The 17183-nt window shown below is 41.8% G+C and overlaps 1 protein-coding gene across 4 annotated transcripts in view; it reads left to right on the forward strand.

Moving 5' to 3' along the window:
* MYO1E (myosin IE) overlaps positions 1 to 15670 on the forward strand; it is a 238807-nt gene extending 223137 nt beyond the window's left edge. For 3 of the 4 annotated variants that reach the window (XM_027688412.1, XM_027688411.1, XM_027688410.1), the window contains 9 exons: positions 2829 to 2943; positions 3618 to 3787; positions 4284 to 4429; positions 5431 to 5577; positions 6874 to 7031; positions 7788 to 7880; positions 9537 to 9741; positions 13900 to 14069; positions 14584 to 15670. In XM_027688412.1, coding sequence (XP_027544213.1) covers positions 2829 to 2943; positions 3618 to 3787; positions 4284 to 4429; positions 5431 to 5577; positions 6874 to 7031; positions 7788 to 7880; positions 9537 to 9741; positions 13900 to 14069; positions 14584 to 14660 — 1281 coding nt within the window. In that variant the 3' untranslated portion in view covers positions 14661 to 15670. Of the gene's footprint in view, positions 1 to 2828; positions 2944 to 3617; positions 3788 to 4283; positions 4430 to 5430; positions 5578 to 6873; positions 7032 to 7787; positions 7881 to 9536; positions 9742 to 13283; positions 13489 to 13899; positions 14070 to 14583 lie in introns of those variants that run through there. The other variant, XR_003534996.1, reaches the window with a different exon arrangement.
* Positions 15671 to 17183: the final 1513 nt, after the last annotated feature.

The raw sequence follows: 17183 nt of genomic DNA on the forward strand, positions 1-17183 counted from the left end.
TTCAAATCCCATTCAAAGAGAACATCAGGGAGGCATCATGGGGCTGTTTTGATCCTGTGGCTACTAAACTGCACAAAATCTGTTGGAAAAATGTTTTCTTACATTGCTATTCTAGAAAGTTGTTAAGGAAAATCTGTGCTCTACTCACCATCATTTATTCCTTATGCATCAGAAGCCATAGGGCTTAGTTTGTGCTTTAACTGAAGTTACATTTTAAAATAAAAGCAGACCACTTTTATCATTTATCATTTTCTGTTCCAGGAATATGTTTTTTGCTCTGCAGAGCAATAGTAATTCAGGCCATGACACTGCTGTGCCCAATCACACAGGAAGAAATTTGTTAAAAGAAAAAAGATAATGCTTCTCCAAGTCATAATAGACATTGTGTTCTTTCTACCATAAATAGGGTAAGATATTGTTCAGGAATAATGGGACTTTACATCCCTGCCATCTGAGAGACATGTTTATACACCACAGCATATAGTGCTCCAGATGTAGGTTATTAGAATACTTAGGTGCATGTTGATATAAATAATATAAACAATTAAGGGAAGAAACCAAAATAATTTTTGTGTGATGGCTCCATTCTTGAAGTGTGCTGTTTCATGGACAAACAAATACAAAATTTTAAAGTAGCATTGTTTGCAGTTTTATGTAACAAATCATACAAGGCACTATCTGTCTTTCCTGAAATGCCCCTGATAAGAGCACAGATTTTTAGCAGCTGCATCTTCACAAATGGGGTGAGTCTTATTCCTGTTTTTTTCAAAGAAAGAAATGAAATAATTTCCTGGTATCTGTCTTCAGTTTAATAGTGGCAGCGTGCTCCCATGGCATTGATGGTTCTAGTTCCCCTTCACTCTGGAGTACCCCAGCATCAGATGCTGCCAGGTTGTTCTCAAGAGGAAGAAGTTTTTATCCAGTGGGTGTCTCTTCCCATCCTAATGCATGTTGTTAATACTAAGCCCTGGTTCCATGGATATGTCATTTAATGGTGGATCTGTGAGTTTTCCTGAAGGGCAGTTCTGTAGGTTAGGAAAACATGATGTTGACTGGAAATAGTATAATTTTTTGGGTTGTGTTTCGAATTTAATTTAAATTAATGCTTTCAATTACTGTATGTTTTCCTAAATTTTTTTAAAATGTCATGAAATCTGTTTTTAAACAAGTGCTAAAAGTACTTTTTTGTTTTAAGTTGAAAATGTTTTTTGCAAGCTGAATATTCTGAAGTTTGATTTATATCTTTTATTAAGAGGGACAGTCATCTTTCATCTTATATTACTAAAGTATTGGCTAGGGTTATATTGCTTTTGAGAAAAATAATCTTTTAGATGGTAAATGAAATTTTTTCTTTCTACCACCAGAAAGAGCACCTGTTGTGGTTAATCAGATGAAAAATACTTGATTTGCTCAGGAGTGCAAGAGGAGGCTTTATAATACATATTTTAGGGAAGAGTTTATGTAGTATTTTTATAGCTTAAGAACTGGATTTTAGCTCAGTGATTGAGTGGAACTTCCTTAATGGTGACCTTCAGCTGCAGGTGATAGATTATTTTGTGTTGAGATTTTACAATTAGCATTGTTGGTAGAGAAGTAAATGGTGTGAGTGTTCATGAGAGACAAGATCAATATTGTTCCTGTAACCTGAATTACACGGGGGTTGGTTCCAGCCCTGCTGAGGCTCAGGGTGGTTTTGCATCAGGAGCGCTCGTGGCTGTGTCTGAAACCCTCCCCAGTGCTTGTGCTCCTGAGGAGATTTCTCCTTTTTAATAAGTTTGCTGTAGATGGAGAATTGCCAGCGGTGAAATAAGGTTTTATGGGTGGCAGAAAGGAGGCTTCATTATTTACATTTGCATCACACACCTGAATAAATAACTCTGTACAGAGCAAGCCAGTTCTGCGGAAATGGTTTGCACTGGATCAAGTTTCCTTTTTAAGATCAATATGAAGAACAGTATTTTTCTAGATTTGCAGGGTTTAGAATAGCAAAGGAAAAAAGAATCCTAAAGCCCAGGTTTGCTTCTTCTTATACCTGTTTTCACTAATTTTATCTCTTTTGAAAGACAAAAGAAAAGTTCTTATGAATGTTTAACACACAATGGAGGGAAATAATAAGCAACAGTCATGTCAGTGGACTGATTGAGTGCAGTAATTTAGCCAAATGCTTGTGCTTCTGGTGAGACAAAAAAAACATTTAAGCATGTAAAAGGCTGTAGTGAAATATGCTATATCCTGCAATAAATTTGAAGTTGTTCTAATGCATTAAATTTACATATATTTTAGTGGGACCTGGGAAATTCTCAAAAAAGGGGATGCGCCTTCCATTTCTGTTTTGATAAAACAGTATGGTCTCTTGATTTCTGACATTTTAGACCTAAAAATCTTATTATGTCATACTTCTGAAATATAAGGTCATAGTTGTAAATCCTGCAGCCATCTGACAAACTTCACTGGTGAGAGAGGATGGAGCCAATGGACACGAGAGTGTGAAATTCAGTCAGGGAAGGAAGTTGGCTGTGAACACAGTGTATGATGTTACACATTGCACAGATCCCCACAGACATGGTGACATTCTGACAGGGGAAGTGGAAGTTCTGGAGAATGTGGAGATGGAGGCTGGATGAATGGCCAGTGGAGAACCTTGAGTTGCACCAATAGAATATTTCAGGGAGAATCCAAGCTCCTCTTCTCAGCTCCCACAGCTGTGGGAGAGGCACCAGCTTGGATCCAGAGTGAAATGCACTGGGGAGCTGTGGAAAGTAAAATGTAGCCCTTTCTTGAACTTTGCATGTAAAATGTTTGACACACTTTCCTGTCTCTTTGTACAGCTATTTCTGTTAGAAGAGATGAGGGAGAGGAAGTATGATGGGTATGCCAGGGCCATCCAGAAGGCCTGGAGGAAATACGCGGCCAGGAAAAGATACGTCCAGATGAGAGAAGAGGGTGAGTCAGAACTGCTGCTGGCAGGTATTTCACACGTGGTTCCAGGAACAGGGAGAGGGCCAAAAGGGATGAAGGAGATCTCTCCCTCTCTATAGGCAAACAATCCAGTGCAGGTGACCTCTAGGAATGATGCAAACTGCCTGAGGTACCGTGACTGCTCTGCACACACGGATTTCTTGGGCTGACCAGTGCTTTGCTCTCAAATCACAGCCAGACAGAGTAGGACAGACATCAGACTGCTCCAGGGGAATCAAAAAAGAAAATCCTTCCCACAGTTATGCAGACCTGGATGTTCTGTAGATGATACAATCGAATCCAAGGACTCTGCTGCTTAGTTGTGTGTGTGACCTGGGTTGTGTGAAGGAACATTCTGGGTTTGGAAGAGTTAATCTTAAATTTTCAGAAATGAGTGAGGAATTCCTTAGTTCCACAGGTGCTCCTGATTCACCAGAACTGCTGAGCTTGCCGTCAGTGTATTTCATTAGGAATGAATTTAATGATTGCATACATCTTTACATAAGGATTGGTAGCAGTGCTTCACTGTTTTTTCCATGTTATGAACAATTTGTTTATCACTTCTTGCCAAGATGTTCTGTGTGAAACAGCTCTTTCAGATCATGAGTTCAGGAAATTTAGTAAATTCTATTAATCAATCTTTATTTTTGGTATTTAAGCATCAGATCTGTTGCTGAACAAGAAGGAGAGAAGACGCAACAGCCTGAACAGGAATTTTGTGGGAGATTACATAGGCATGGAGGAGCACCCAGAGCTGCGCCAGTTCGTGGGCAAACGGGAGAAGATCGACTTTGCAGACACTGTGACTAAGTATGACAGAAGGTTTAAGGTGGGTTTAACAGCCACATCCACTAGTGATTAGTTCTGCTGGGATTTAGAGTTGTCTTCTCCATCCTGTAACAGAAACTCCACCAGGTTGGTGTCACACCATCCAGGACACCAGCTTGAATAAAGTGTCTTTGATTTAAAGACTCATTAGGAAGCAGTTACAGCCTTCTGATCAGAACACTGCTGTTACCAAGCCTGTTGTCCCAGGATGAAGGTGTGATCAGAACACTGCTGTTACCAAGCCTGTTGTCCCAGGATGAAGGCTTTATGGGACTTGCTGGGCAGAAAAGCTGCCCTACTTAGGAAATGGGGAACAAAACTAACTTTCCTGTCCTGTGCAGTTTGATGTGATTAACCCCAGCAGTACTTTTTTCACTTGAACCAAAGACTAACAGTGTTGCCCCAGATCATAGCACTTCATATATCTGTGGAACAGCATCACATCAGTGCAGTGATCTCTGCACAGCTGTGCATTTTCAAACCATGTTGTGTTTCAGAGCGTGAAGAGGGACCTTGTCCTCACCCCCAAGTGCATTTACCTGATCGGGCGGGAGAAGGTAAAGCAGGGCCCAGAGAAAGGCCAAGTGAAGGAAGTCCTAAAGCGAAGGATGGAAATGGAGAGAATCCTCTCTGTTTCTTTAAGGTCAGTACCTTAAATATATGGGCAGAGAAATCTTCTCACAGGCATTTTCCAGTACTCAAACCCAGCAGTTTTCATATTTTTGTAGTACTCTTCACAGATATTGCAAGATTAGGGAAAGGTCTGCAAGACGTGTCTGCTCACAGTACCACTTTCAAAATCTGTGGTTTGTTTAACATACAGATTTTTAATGCTGGTTGCAGTAAAATAACTCTGGTAGATCTGGGTCAAAGATGGGAGTGGAAGCTGTCTGCAGTGCTCCAGGTTTGGGCTGTGTGCTGTGCACACCTGGATTGCAGGCAGACACTGGAGCCTGGCCTGTGGCATTCCAAAGGCAGGGTCACACTGGGGCAGCCAGAGCAGAGCTGCTGGCCAAGCTGCTGAGAGCTCTTACACTCCTCTCACATGTAAATAACAGCTCCACAGAACCTCCCGAAGCAGAACCAGATGTGCTTCAGTTCAGAGGAAATAATGTATGTTCCTTGATGTCTAATAATGTTTTGGATTTAGCTTCTAGATTTTACTTTGTTGTAAAAAACACTGATGTTTGTATAGACTCAGAATTGTGAGCTATCAAACTGCCCAGGTATTCCTCCAAAACCAAACCTTAAAGAACCTATGGGGGCAAAAGGGCTTTTCCCTCTTATGTTACTATGGCCTGAGTTAAAAACGGGTCTTGACCAAGGGGTCTCTTAAATCAGTATTGATGTGGCTGAGCAGGGATGCAGCTTTAAGAGCACGTTTTTTTGCTAGCAGCAATTATTGTAAAATGACTAAGTAATATTCCTGTCTCTCAAAAGGGATTGTTTCAGATATTCCATTATCAATTCCTGAAAAAAAAAAAGCCCTGTTCTCAGAAAGCAAGGCTCCATAATTAATGCTGCTTGGACTTTGTTATGTTTTTAAAAATTCCCCATGAGTGCTCTGTGAATGTCATTATAGTGCTGGCTGTATTTGCTGATGAAATTTTGAACTGACTGGTGTATGCTCTGCTTTCCTTGCAGCACCATGCAGGATGACATTTTCATTCTACATGAACAGGAATATGACAGTTTGCTCGAATCAGTCTTCAAAACTGAGTTTTTAAGCCTCTTATCAAAACGATATGAAGAGAAAACACAAAGAAAACTACCTCTGAAATTTAGCAATACGTGAGTTACAGCTTTTCAATGGGCCTTTAAGGATAAATATTCTTTGTTCTTGCTGCCAAGGCAAATGAGTGCTAGTTGTGGAGCCCCTGACACCATGCTTTATTTTAAAATAATAGGAGGTAGCACAGTGTAAAAATATGTATGTGCAGGGAGACCAGACTTTGTGGTTGCCTTGTCAGAGGAACAGGTTAGGATTATAACAATCTGAAATTCTGAAGTTGTATGTGGGTGCAAAGCACTGCAGGGTGAAAGAATAATTCTAAAAAAACCCCATTAATTAAATGTATTGGGAACAGTTTTTTTAGAAACAAGCTTGGAAAACTACAAAGTGTCTGATGTGCATTTGAGCTGTAAGGACATCCTGGAAACCATCCCAGCAAACATGTGCTTTTGTTGATACTTCTACCCATTAAACAGATGAGCAGCAGCAGGCCTTGGATTTGTATGTTTATTTTATTGCCTTCAAAAAACTGGAAGAAATACAAGGCTACTGGAGATCATTATTTTCATTTGGCAAGGGTGTAGAGGGACAATTGAAGTGTGGAACGTTACTGTAGCATACACTGCGTACACTGGGAATCCAAAGCCAGGACCAGGAGTGCATTTTTTTTATTCATTTAAGATGTCATGTATTACACTTCTGGGGTCTTGCCTAAAACCAAAACATAATGTTTTTTTATCTCATATCTGAGTACAGTTCAGAGGAGATGGATAGTGTGGAAAGAATATGTATATATATATGTAATATATATTGTGTGTGTGTGTGTGTGTGTGTGTGTGTGTGCGCTTACATGGCAAAAATGTAAATTGAAAAGATTGGAGTGTGTGTATCCAAAGCATTCAGTCCCAGAACCTGCACAAGGCCTGCCCCAAAGCATATACATCTGTACATCTGATCTATATCTACATCTAACAGTATATGCAGAAGAATGTTCAGAAGTGGAGCACTCCAGCTGCTCCAGCAGAGTCTGTGCAGAGGCAGTGATGGCTGAGGGCAGACACAGCTCTCACTCGGACCTTGGCACATTTTTCTTCTAAGCTCTCTGCCCTCTCTTGGGCATCTTAAACCTCCTTTCAGTAGCTCTACCAGGAAAGTTAAAACATCAATTAAGAAGAACATTTTAAAAAAAAGGCATGAAAATAAGATTTAATTAGGTGGTTTATGGCACTCAGGGATGCAGGTTCTCAGTCTAAGCTTCTCATTTTTATAATTCTGTTATCTGCTGCCAAGTGATATTGTCTTGATTTGATATAAAAACTCTGGGTTTAATTCATGTGTTCACCTGCTTCTGTTAGACTTGAAGTGAAGCTGAAGAAGGAGAGCTGGGGGCCCTGGAGCAGTGGTGGCTCTCGACAAGTGCAGTTCATGCAGGGCCAGGGAGACGTGGCCCTTCTCAAGCCCAGTAACAAAGTGCTGCAGATCAGCATCGGCCCAGGGCTGCCAAAGAACTCCCGTGAGTAGGAATTACAGAATGGTTCACTCTTTCTGTCCTTGTTTGGCTTTAGCCTCACCATCTTCTTAATTATTTCTCTGTAACACTTAAAAGATGACCCTAATGATAGAGCAGAATTCCTTGCTGCTTTACAGTTGTGCTGGAATTTTGTTCCTTTCACTATGTACCCATGGTTTCTGAAATGCCTGAAATTCTTTCCCCTGCAGCAGAAGAAATGAGGGCATTTAACTGTGTGACAAAGTGCAGAAGGCACAGTTAGCCAAGCATTTTGGGGCAGAGTTTCACCCTGCTCTGAGCTTCTGCAGTTCCTACACACCTGCTGATGGAAGGTCTGCACCAGGACAGAAGAAATTTAATATCTGTACATCACCAAAGATCGAGCTGCAAATACATCAGCTGCAAATACATTGTGTCCTGCCTTTCTCTCATGCTAATTGCTGTTCAGAAGCAGCATAGTCAAAAGTACTGCTGTGCCAGTTATCCATGGTTATGAACAAGTTCATAAAGCTCAGGTATTCTGTGCCTTCTTTACTGTAGTTGTGAGACAGCTTTGCTTTATATCCTGTGGTTGAACTGGATCACAGAAGGGAGAAGATGCCAAAGTCAACCTTGTTGCACCCAAGGCTGTGAAACAGCCTGGCCAACAGAGTCAGATTCCTTATTCCTGAAGATCAGCACTGTTGAATCACAGAGCAGGGGCTCTGGACTGACTTTATGTAACTGAAAGGATAACAGAATATTGCTGCTTTCTTTTAGGTCCTACTAGACGGAACCTTACCCAAAGCAGAGGGTATTCCAACAGGTCTCAAAGTCAGACTTATCCTATGAGAGCTGCACCACCTCCCCCTGGTAAGTCCTCTTAGCCTCAGGCAAAGCAAAATTCCAGATTGAGACTTTTGCTTTACTCTTGGCATCTGATAATTTTTACCCATTAAAAAAAAAATCACAGTAAAGGTTTAAATTGCTCTTTAAAAGATCCTGACTGGAAAACATATCTTTGTAGGCATTTTATGAAGTGTACTGTTGGAGTCTGCAGACAGTTGAACTGGTATTCCCCCAAGGTGTCCTTGTTGTCGTGGATGCTGACTTGTTCAGCCACTAAAACTAACCCTGGAGCTTTCTTCACTTCCCAGGGTAAAAGCTGTGTGCTTGTCAAGCCACAGACAATGCTTTGCAGTGAAACTGCTTTCAGTGCCAGTAAACCACAGAATGCAATTTCTGTCTCATTGTCCTGCCCTGTTAAACATGTAACCAGCTCTGGTGTGTGCTGGGACAGCTCAGCTGTGCCAGTGAACAGCTTTTTCTGCGTGGGACTGATGTCATTTTAGGGTGTTTCACTTCTGCCCTCGGGAGATATGATTAATTTTGCCTGTGAACTCAGAGGGCAGAACAATATTCCATTGACCCAACGTTTCCCAAGAGGTTTTTTTTTTACTTACACTCCCAGAGTACTTTTTTTTTTTAACAAAGGGTTCTCTTTCAGTCAGCTGCTGTTTATTGAGAAGAACAATGCTAGTGGTGGAAGTTTGGGGCTGTGACCAGTCTCGGTCACCAGATTAACTAGACAATTCCAAATCCTCACAGCTGTATGAGTCAAACGCAGGACTGTGTGATCTGCAAGAACTGCTTGAAGTGGGAAATCACTGGAAGGAGCTGACCTGTCAGCAAAAAGAGACAGTGAACAGTAACACTGTGGGCCATTGTCCCTGAGCATTTCAAATGGATTCTGCTGGTTTCAGACCTGTTTTGAGATCAGTGGTCCAGTAGTTGAACAGACTGTTATGTCTGTGTTCAGAAGAACTCAAAGCTTTATTTATGTTACCATAATGTCAGTGCCATACATTGCAAAGTGAGGTTTATTTATGGCTGCAGTATCAAGAGAATATCAGAAGCAGATACCAGCTGTTGAAGGCAGCAAGGTTTTTCCCAGTGTCATGATTATGAATTCTCCTCTCTGCACAGCTATTCGTTCTGCTAATTTTTAACAGGCATAATCAAAATGGAAAAAGGACAGGTTCACCCACATCACTAAACAAACTGATTTTGAATATAAGCCTAGCTATAACAAGAGTTATAGCAACTTAATAAAAACAAATTCCCTGAATATGGAGTAGACTTGAGTTTGAACTTCACAAGAAAAAGAAGAAAAGACTCCCAGCATTTCTGGCTAGTTTGGGATTAACCCTTATCTGGATAAAAAGTTACACAGTGTTTTAAAGAGTGGCACCACATTCACTCACAGCTGAATTCGGCTGAGAGCCAATAATTCAAAGCCCATGTCTTAAACTTGAGCACAAGCCCGTGAAGTTGTGAACCCAAAACAGGTCGTCAGCAGAGCAGGAACTGGGTGTACATCACCATTTGAACACGAATTTGTTTTCAGGTTCCTCGGTAGGTGAGGCTCTGACAGCTGAACCTGAGAGCTGAGCCATCAACCTGAGGGAAACGTTTCCTTTACTGAACTGGAGTTGGGACTGGATGTGTTCACACTTTATTTACTTCCAGGTCAGCAGCAAAATGGAGTAATAAATCCCCCCCAGTCCACGGCCCATCCTCATGTGCCAGGAAATCAATGGGCTGCTCAGAAGAACCTGTACACGAGTATGACACGACCAGCTTTGCCACGGCAAATGGCAGGAGGGGCAGGCAGGATCTCCCAGCAGCCAGAGAGCTTGGATTTCTTGAAAGTACCTGACCAAGGAGCAGCTGGGTAAGATTTTACATTGAATCTGATCAAAAGATGTCCATTTTTTGTAGTTGCTTCACACACCAATTGTTGGTGACTGATGACACCGTGTACATGGGTGACTGGACTGTGCTGTTGAGCTGTACTCAAAGGTATCATCATCTTCCATGGCATTCCAAACACATATTCCATCACAGACCTTTAGCAATAAAGGTGAAGCAGCTCTAGTTTGATATCTTAAAATTGAATGTTAAAATTTTTAAGGCCTTCAAGTTTTTCAATAACCTACCAATTTCTGCTTTAACTCAGCCCTTATTCCAGTCTCTGATGAACATGAGTGGAGCTTTACTATAGTGGGAATCTGAGGGTCACTTACTTGTCCAAGACTGCTGCCTATTCAGCAGTTCCATGAAAAAAAAAGAAAAAAAGAATGTGGTTTAGAGGAAGCAGTTTGCTGATGACTTCCTATTTGTGTGATTTAATTCTGATATAACCAAGTCTCAGGTGAATTACAGTTAGTAACAGCTAGCTGTCCCAGGGCATATTAAATCAAGGGAAGTTACATGAGCAGATAAGAATTAAAAATCCACTGTGATAAGGTGTAATGTAGTAACTTTGCAGAGTAATGGTTCGTGCAGACACAAGTCTATACTCCACAGCTCTTCAAGTGAACACCTGATAAGTATCTCCTTGTTACGTAGGAAAACCCCATGTGTGTTGAACAAGCCATCATTGTCCAAATAACACTGAGGGAAAAACCAAAGGGAATTTGAATTTTTTCCTGTGAAGAACTCTACTTGTAAATCAGAGTTCAGTGTCCTCCTTAGCTTCTCTTCCTCCAAACAGTCCCTCTGTTTCCCTCCCTTCCAGCAGCTCTTTCCCTGCTGCTCAGTGAGAGCCCCTCCAGGCAGACACTGCTGGCAGCTTTACCTGACAGACTCAGGGCAGTCCTTGCTCACCACTGCAGCTGGAGCACCAGGGACCCCTTGCAGGTGATGGAGAAGTTTGAAGTAAAACCTGAGACACTGCTGTAGTATGAATTTTGCCTAAGGAACTGCCCAAATATTTAAAAGTCTCCCATAAATCCCATGCTAACACGCATTCTTTTCCCCTCCTATACATCATGAACTGCAGTAACACAGCAGGGACATGCCCTGGTCCAGGATGCTTCTTGCTCCTTACTGACACTTCAGCAGTCATGGTACTTTTACTCAGAGCTGTCAGCTGGGACCCAAACTCCCAGGCCTAACAGCAAATCATTTTGCTAAATGTGCAAGAGCTAGCACCTGGGGGAATCTGGGAGAAATCAGGTTAAGTCAAACTTTCACCAGGTTTCCACCTGACTTTCTGCAGCCCTTTAACACATTTGCTCTCAGCCCTGAAATACTCTGAGATTATGTGGAACAGCTCTGTCCCCTTCTCCAGTGATCCACATAAATGTAGGTTCTTAAGAAGCAGAAGAAAAAACCAACCCAACTTATTTTTAATGATATCAAGAGTAACTTTTTGTACAAACAGACCCCTCTCTGCTGTCAGACAAGCACTCCCTGCACTAAATTCTCCTGTTGGCCTAAGCATTTTTCCTGTGTGATCCAACTGGCTGATTTAGCATATTACTTACAATGTTGCTTCTAGTGAGCATTAGACACCTCACAGAAATCAGATAATACAGAAGTGCACACAGTTGATAGATTTGGAGTATCAAAAGTGCACAGGGTTCCCAAGTAGAGTCTTTCTAGTTCCTAAACACAAAGAGCCCTTGAGCAGAATTAGGCACATAAAGAGGCCTTTTCAGTTGTACTAATGGCAATCATTTCCCCCCACTGTGCATCAAGTGTTAGCCATTCAAGCATATTTAGAGCATTTTTCTGTTTAAGGTTAATCTTCAAATAAGAAAGAAATCAGAAACAAGTGGCCACTGCTAGTTATTTGAACAATTTCAGAACTGTCAGCACATGCTAACACCTTCAGACACTTCCATCTTGTAGTAACTTCCATGCCTTTAAGTGGTGAAATTTTCTCAGTGCATGTCACCTTCTTTTGTTAAAGCTGTTTTACTAATAATAGACTCTACTTTGTCTGGAGACTACACAAAAACTCATCAGCTGTAGGATAAAGCCCTTGTGATTTCTGTCAGCAACTGTGACTGACACATGCATTGCTGTGAAACGCAGCAGCCACCAAGTACATGATGATAGGAACCACCAGGTTGGATTCAAAAGATCATTTCCATCACATACCACAGTTCCTGGTGCTGTGGGTGTGCACCAACAACCCCCTGTTTCAGTATCAGGAGTTAACAAGGATGATTAGGAAGCATTAAAGCTTCTGTCACTGCATTAACACTTAAACTATGGTCAGTGTAGTCCAAGGGAAAGAAAACAGCAAACAATAAAACACAGTGTTAGAACATCCTGAATATCTGCCCCAGTTTTCACCAGTAACTGTTTACTCAGAGTGGCAGAAAATCCCCCAGCAAAGAGCCAGAGCAGTAACTGCAAACCAGAACAAGTAGGGAACAGGCACCCATCGCTCCCCTCCGGATGGATTCCATGGAAGCCAAGCTTCTCTAGAGGAAGTGATAAGGAAGATAAAAGAGCTCTTAGTAATACTTTACAATTCTGAGGAAGGAGGGAAGAGGAAGTTGGGGAGTGAGGGTTGTTTGTTTTGTTCTTTCGGTTTTGTTGTGGTTTTTTCTTTCAAAGTGAACCACAGCTGTCGGCAACCAACATGGATGTTACTGTGTCAGGTAAAGGAACATCTAAAAAGGGCCTGGCAGAGTCATGTCTTAGACCTCACCATTCCAACAGAGGAGTTGCTGCCTGTTGGGTACACCCCACACATTCACTGAACTGCATTTCCTACTCCTCACTTCCTGCAAACTGATGTCACCCTTGGCCAGTTGGGTCTCTAATCCCAACCAGTAATGCAGCCAAGGTAGCAGATCATGTGAATTTAGTATTTCAAAACCACAGCCATATATAAGCAGATTGGTATTTGAGAGTTAGAATTGGGTTTATTTTTAGCAAAGCTGCCAAGAAGGAGGCACTGGTACCAACAGTCCAGTCCAACACCAAGGTTAAAACCAGCATGTTCCCACCAGCAGAACAGCTCAGTTAAGCTGTTCTTGTTCTACTCTGGTTGCACAGAAGCTGAGCTACTTTTCCAAGACTTGTGCTGAATTCCCTAATTTCCATACATAGGTCCAGGTTTCACAACATGCTCTACTTTGGGAAAAGTCAATACAGTGCTACAGAGCAGGAGATGATCTCCCCCCTATTAGATAGGAACATTTCAGTTCTCAATTTATAACCTGTACTTTAAAGATTATTTTCTGGTGCAGTTCACAACACAAAGAACTAGACAGAAGTGTATTGACAAAAATTAGGCCTAGGACTTTGTGTAACTAACTATAAACCTTTTCTGCAAAAGCTGTGTAATGTTATCATGGCATTTACATGACATGATCATAGTTCATTCTCCTCCACATCATTTTCAGTCATTCAGCACATTCATTATTCATTTTAAACTGACATATTGAGTCTAATACCTGTTCTCTCTTCCAGCCTTTATTAGCTGATGAGCTGGCAAAATGCATTTCTTCCCTCTTTCCCCTTCCTAATCTTTGGAGTGGTCACAGCTGTGACAGTTTGTGCAGCATCTCCCCTGCTGCTTCAGAGTTGGCTGTAACAGAACCATCCGTAGATGGCCCTGGAGTCTGAGGCAACTTAAAAGAGATGCAGTCTTTGTTACAGCTTAGTCACAAGAATGGTAAAGTAGCAAGCCTGGGAGCTAGAACTTTGTTTTTAATACTGAAAACTAAATCCTTTGTGACGTTGGGGCAAGGGGAGAGACAGCCTAAGCTGTGTAGATGCCAAGATCTGCATGAACTGCATGTGCACAGTTGCTTCCATTTCAGCCTGAGCACTAAAACCTCTCTGCATTTGAACTGCTGTTTGGAAGCACTTACCATCTGTTTCTGTATGAAAGAAGTGGCAACTCTCTTCCTGTCACAGGGAAGTCTCATACTGGTGTTTTTAAACTGTTGAGACATATAAGAAACCCCTTTTTCTCTTGTCCTGTGATATTCTTTAAAATGAATTCAGTAAGACAGAGGGGTGTGATAAAGCTGAGGTTCAAGTCCTAGGCTTTGAAACACAATAACATTTTCTCTCCCCTCAGTGTTCGCAGGCAGACCACAAACCGCCCCCCCCCAGCTGGAGGAAGGCCCAAACCCCAGCCCAAGCCCAAGCCTCAGGTACCTCAGTGCAGGGCACTGTACGCGTACGACGCTCAGGACACGGACGAGCTCAGCTTTAACGCCAATGACGTGATTGAGATCATCAAGGAAGGTATGGGGAGAGAAAGGGGTGGTTATTTCAGCACTGATCTTGAGGGCACGCTGCCAGAAGGAAGGACAAGCCTTTCCAGGCCACCCCACAGTTACCTTGCAAGTTTCTCTGATAGCTCAGGGAGCAGAGGAGCCTCCAGACCCACACCAACCAAACCAGTTCACAGCACATCCCAGAAGATCAGTGACATCAATCACAGGTACTGCAGAGCTGTAAGTTTAGTCAGAGTAATTCTACCACAGCCGACTTCCATCTAGATTAAAATCAACCTAAGCCACAGCTGCAGAACAAGAACTAAAAAGTAATCAAGCAATTCCAGCTCTGGGTCTCAAAAGCAGCATCCTAAGGCAAAGTCAAATAGCCAAAAGATGAGCAAGCTCAGGTTCTGCAAACGTGTCCCCTCACTCCTCCCCAGGAAACCTCTCACTGGGGCACAGCTTTGCAAGGCTGCACAGAGAAGTGTAACAAACAGCCTTAAAGAACCTGACTACTTACCTTGCTGTCTTTGTTACAGATCCTTCTGGCTGGTGGACAGGGAGACTACGAGGGAAACAAGGTCTGTTTCCCAACAATTATGTCACCAAGATATAGAAGACTGTCAGAGAAAAATTGGCATGAAGTTACTGGTGGTTGAAGGCCTCTTTCCTTGCCTTCAGGACATTGTTCTTCCAAGATTTGCTGTTCTCAGCAGTGTTTTCCCCAGTAAAGTTGTACATGAGCAGGAAGAGTTACCCACAGCACAGACTGTGAGCTTTTGTCTCAGAAGCATACAGCAATGGACATACTGATCAATTATTTATTATATTTAAAACCTGGTTTAAACACCTGGTAAGTGAAGAATACTCAAACCTACCATCTTCCTGAAACAGGTGCTTTACAGTCTGGGACCAGGGACTGAGAAAGGGGTGTATTTAATAAGTGCCTTCAGCTGAATATCAGTAACCTTTTTAAATATCTACTGAAGATAATGTTAAATGCACATTTCCTCCAATCCAGATCATTCTGGGGAACATGTTAAGTATGCTGCTACGTCAAAAACATTTAGGCTCATTTGGGATATTACCACCATCTAAAAAACTACTGTGATGGTCTATTTAAGTAATTCTGTACAGAGATGTAATGGAACTGGTTTGTGTTTGCTGATGTGTTTAGGGACTCCAACAGGCACTGTAAGAAGTTAAAAAGAAAACCACATAGTACTGTATGCTATACAATGTTGCCTTCTTCAAGATTTATATTATAATATGGCTGGCCCATGTTGGTTTTATGTTTATTGTTTTACCTGTTAAAAGAAGTGTGTCTATAAATGTACAGTTCTGCATAGAAAGAAATTGTATTCTGTATATAAAAACTGAGTATAACAAAACATGTATGAATGTATTATGTAGTAGTCCACTGTTCTTAGTAGTACTGCTAGAATTTTTATGCCAGGTACTTACAGATCTGCACTACTCCTTTTAAATGGTAAAAGCACAAGTGTTACTGCTTAAGTCTGATTGCCTCCCACACCAGAGTGGCTGTTGCTTGCCCTGCAATTACCAGAATTCATGCTTTGCCTTCTGAACCTCCATGAAATAAAACACAGGAAGCAGTTTGCTCAACAGGTCTGTTCTCTGTGCACTTTGTTCTCAGGTCCATGTACAAACTGATCCCCTCACAACAGTGGCTTTTACTGCACTGAGTTCTACAGACAAAGCACCCTTCCATCACTCCAAACCAAATCATTTTCCTCAAGTGCTGTGCATTGCATTTTGTTCTTGTTAAGAGCAGTTAAAAAACCCCTGTGCATGTTGGTAATTATGAGCTGTGTGAGCTTTACGATACAGCTAAAAGTCTGGAATGTCCTCCCTCCTAAACCATTGCCTAAGTCTAATTTAGGCACACAAACTCCATCTTCTTTAGGAGATGACTGATGATAGAAGCTGTTTCTGAGAGCTAGAAACTAGGACTTCAGCCCAGGGGGGAATTATATACACACAAGGGATCAAGCTTTCCAAAGAGCATGTGCAGTAAATGCCAGGCTTACTTATCCTATGGGAGAGAAAAGTCTCCTGCTTGAGAAGGTAAAAACCAGTAGCTTCAATATCCTTCCCACAGGGAAGCACTGAGGTTTAGGTAATTGCTGCAGCACTGGGTTCTTGCCTTCTTCATCAGAGCCAGCACACTCATGAAGAGAGGCTGAAAAAATCATAGAATGGTTGGGGCTGGAAGGGAGGCACTGAGTTTAGTGTAACTTGGAGAATATCAAAAGCTCTGTAATTTACCACTACTAATTTAACAAATAAATAAGGTATTGAGGCAGAAAAGTGCTATTACTTAAATGCTTGTATTCCTTGTGAGCATACAGATACATTGAGATTAGAAACAAAGAAAGAAAGTAAAATGTTCAAAGACAAGGAAGAATCAATTTATGGGGAGTTTGACTCTTATCCCAGGCACAGAGATTTACTGGAGAAGTGGGGCTGGAGGAGGAAAGAAGTGAGGGTGGGCAAGTCAACAGGTGTGAAAAGCTAAGGAGGTTGTTCTTTTCAAGAAGTAGGGTGGGTTTTAAGAGCTGAGCTGGTTTCAAAAGGTCTCATCCCTACAGTTCCACACCTACAACCCCTGCACAGTGGTCAGCATCACAGGAGACTATGAATTGTCCTACCTTAGCTCCCTTTGTTTAGGCACACAGAGAACACACTGCCTTATGCTGACCTAAACACAAAGGTTTACAAGGTTAATACCTGTTACAGCCAGCCTACTTCTTTCCCCTAACTTGAAGGCAACAAACCTCCAAAAAAACAACCAACCAACCACCAACACCAAAAAAATCAATTCCTGTATACTTCCTTGGGACAAGGCACTGAAATCAAGTACATATTTAGTATTCTTTAAGGTACACCAAAAAAAGATGAACTGTCTGCCTGCTCATTCTAACCTGAAGAGTGAAAGTAAGTTAATAAATATAATGCATTTTATAAAGCCTGGAGATTCTCATTGGAAACCACCGCAGAGAATCATCATCCCCATTTACCTGCAAGTTATATCAATCACCTATTTACTCAAATGTCCTGCTTGGCCAGCAGATTGCAGACATGTCTAGGGAGTTCCTTAGAGAGTCACACTCAGTGG

The sequence above is a fragment of the Neopelma chrysocephalum genome, unplaced genomic scaffold (genome assembly GCF_003984885.1).
Source record: "Neopelma chrysocephalum unplaced genomic scaffold, ASM398488v2 Primary Assembly neopelma1_75, whole genome shotgun sequence".
Lineage (NCBI taxonomy): Eukaryota > Metazoa > Chordata > Aves > Passeriformes > Pipridae > Neopelma > Neopelma chrysocephalum.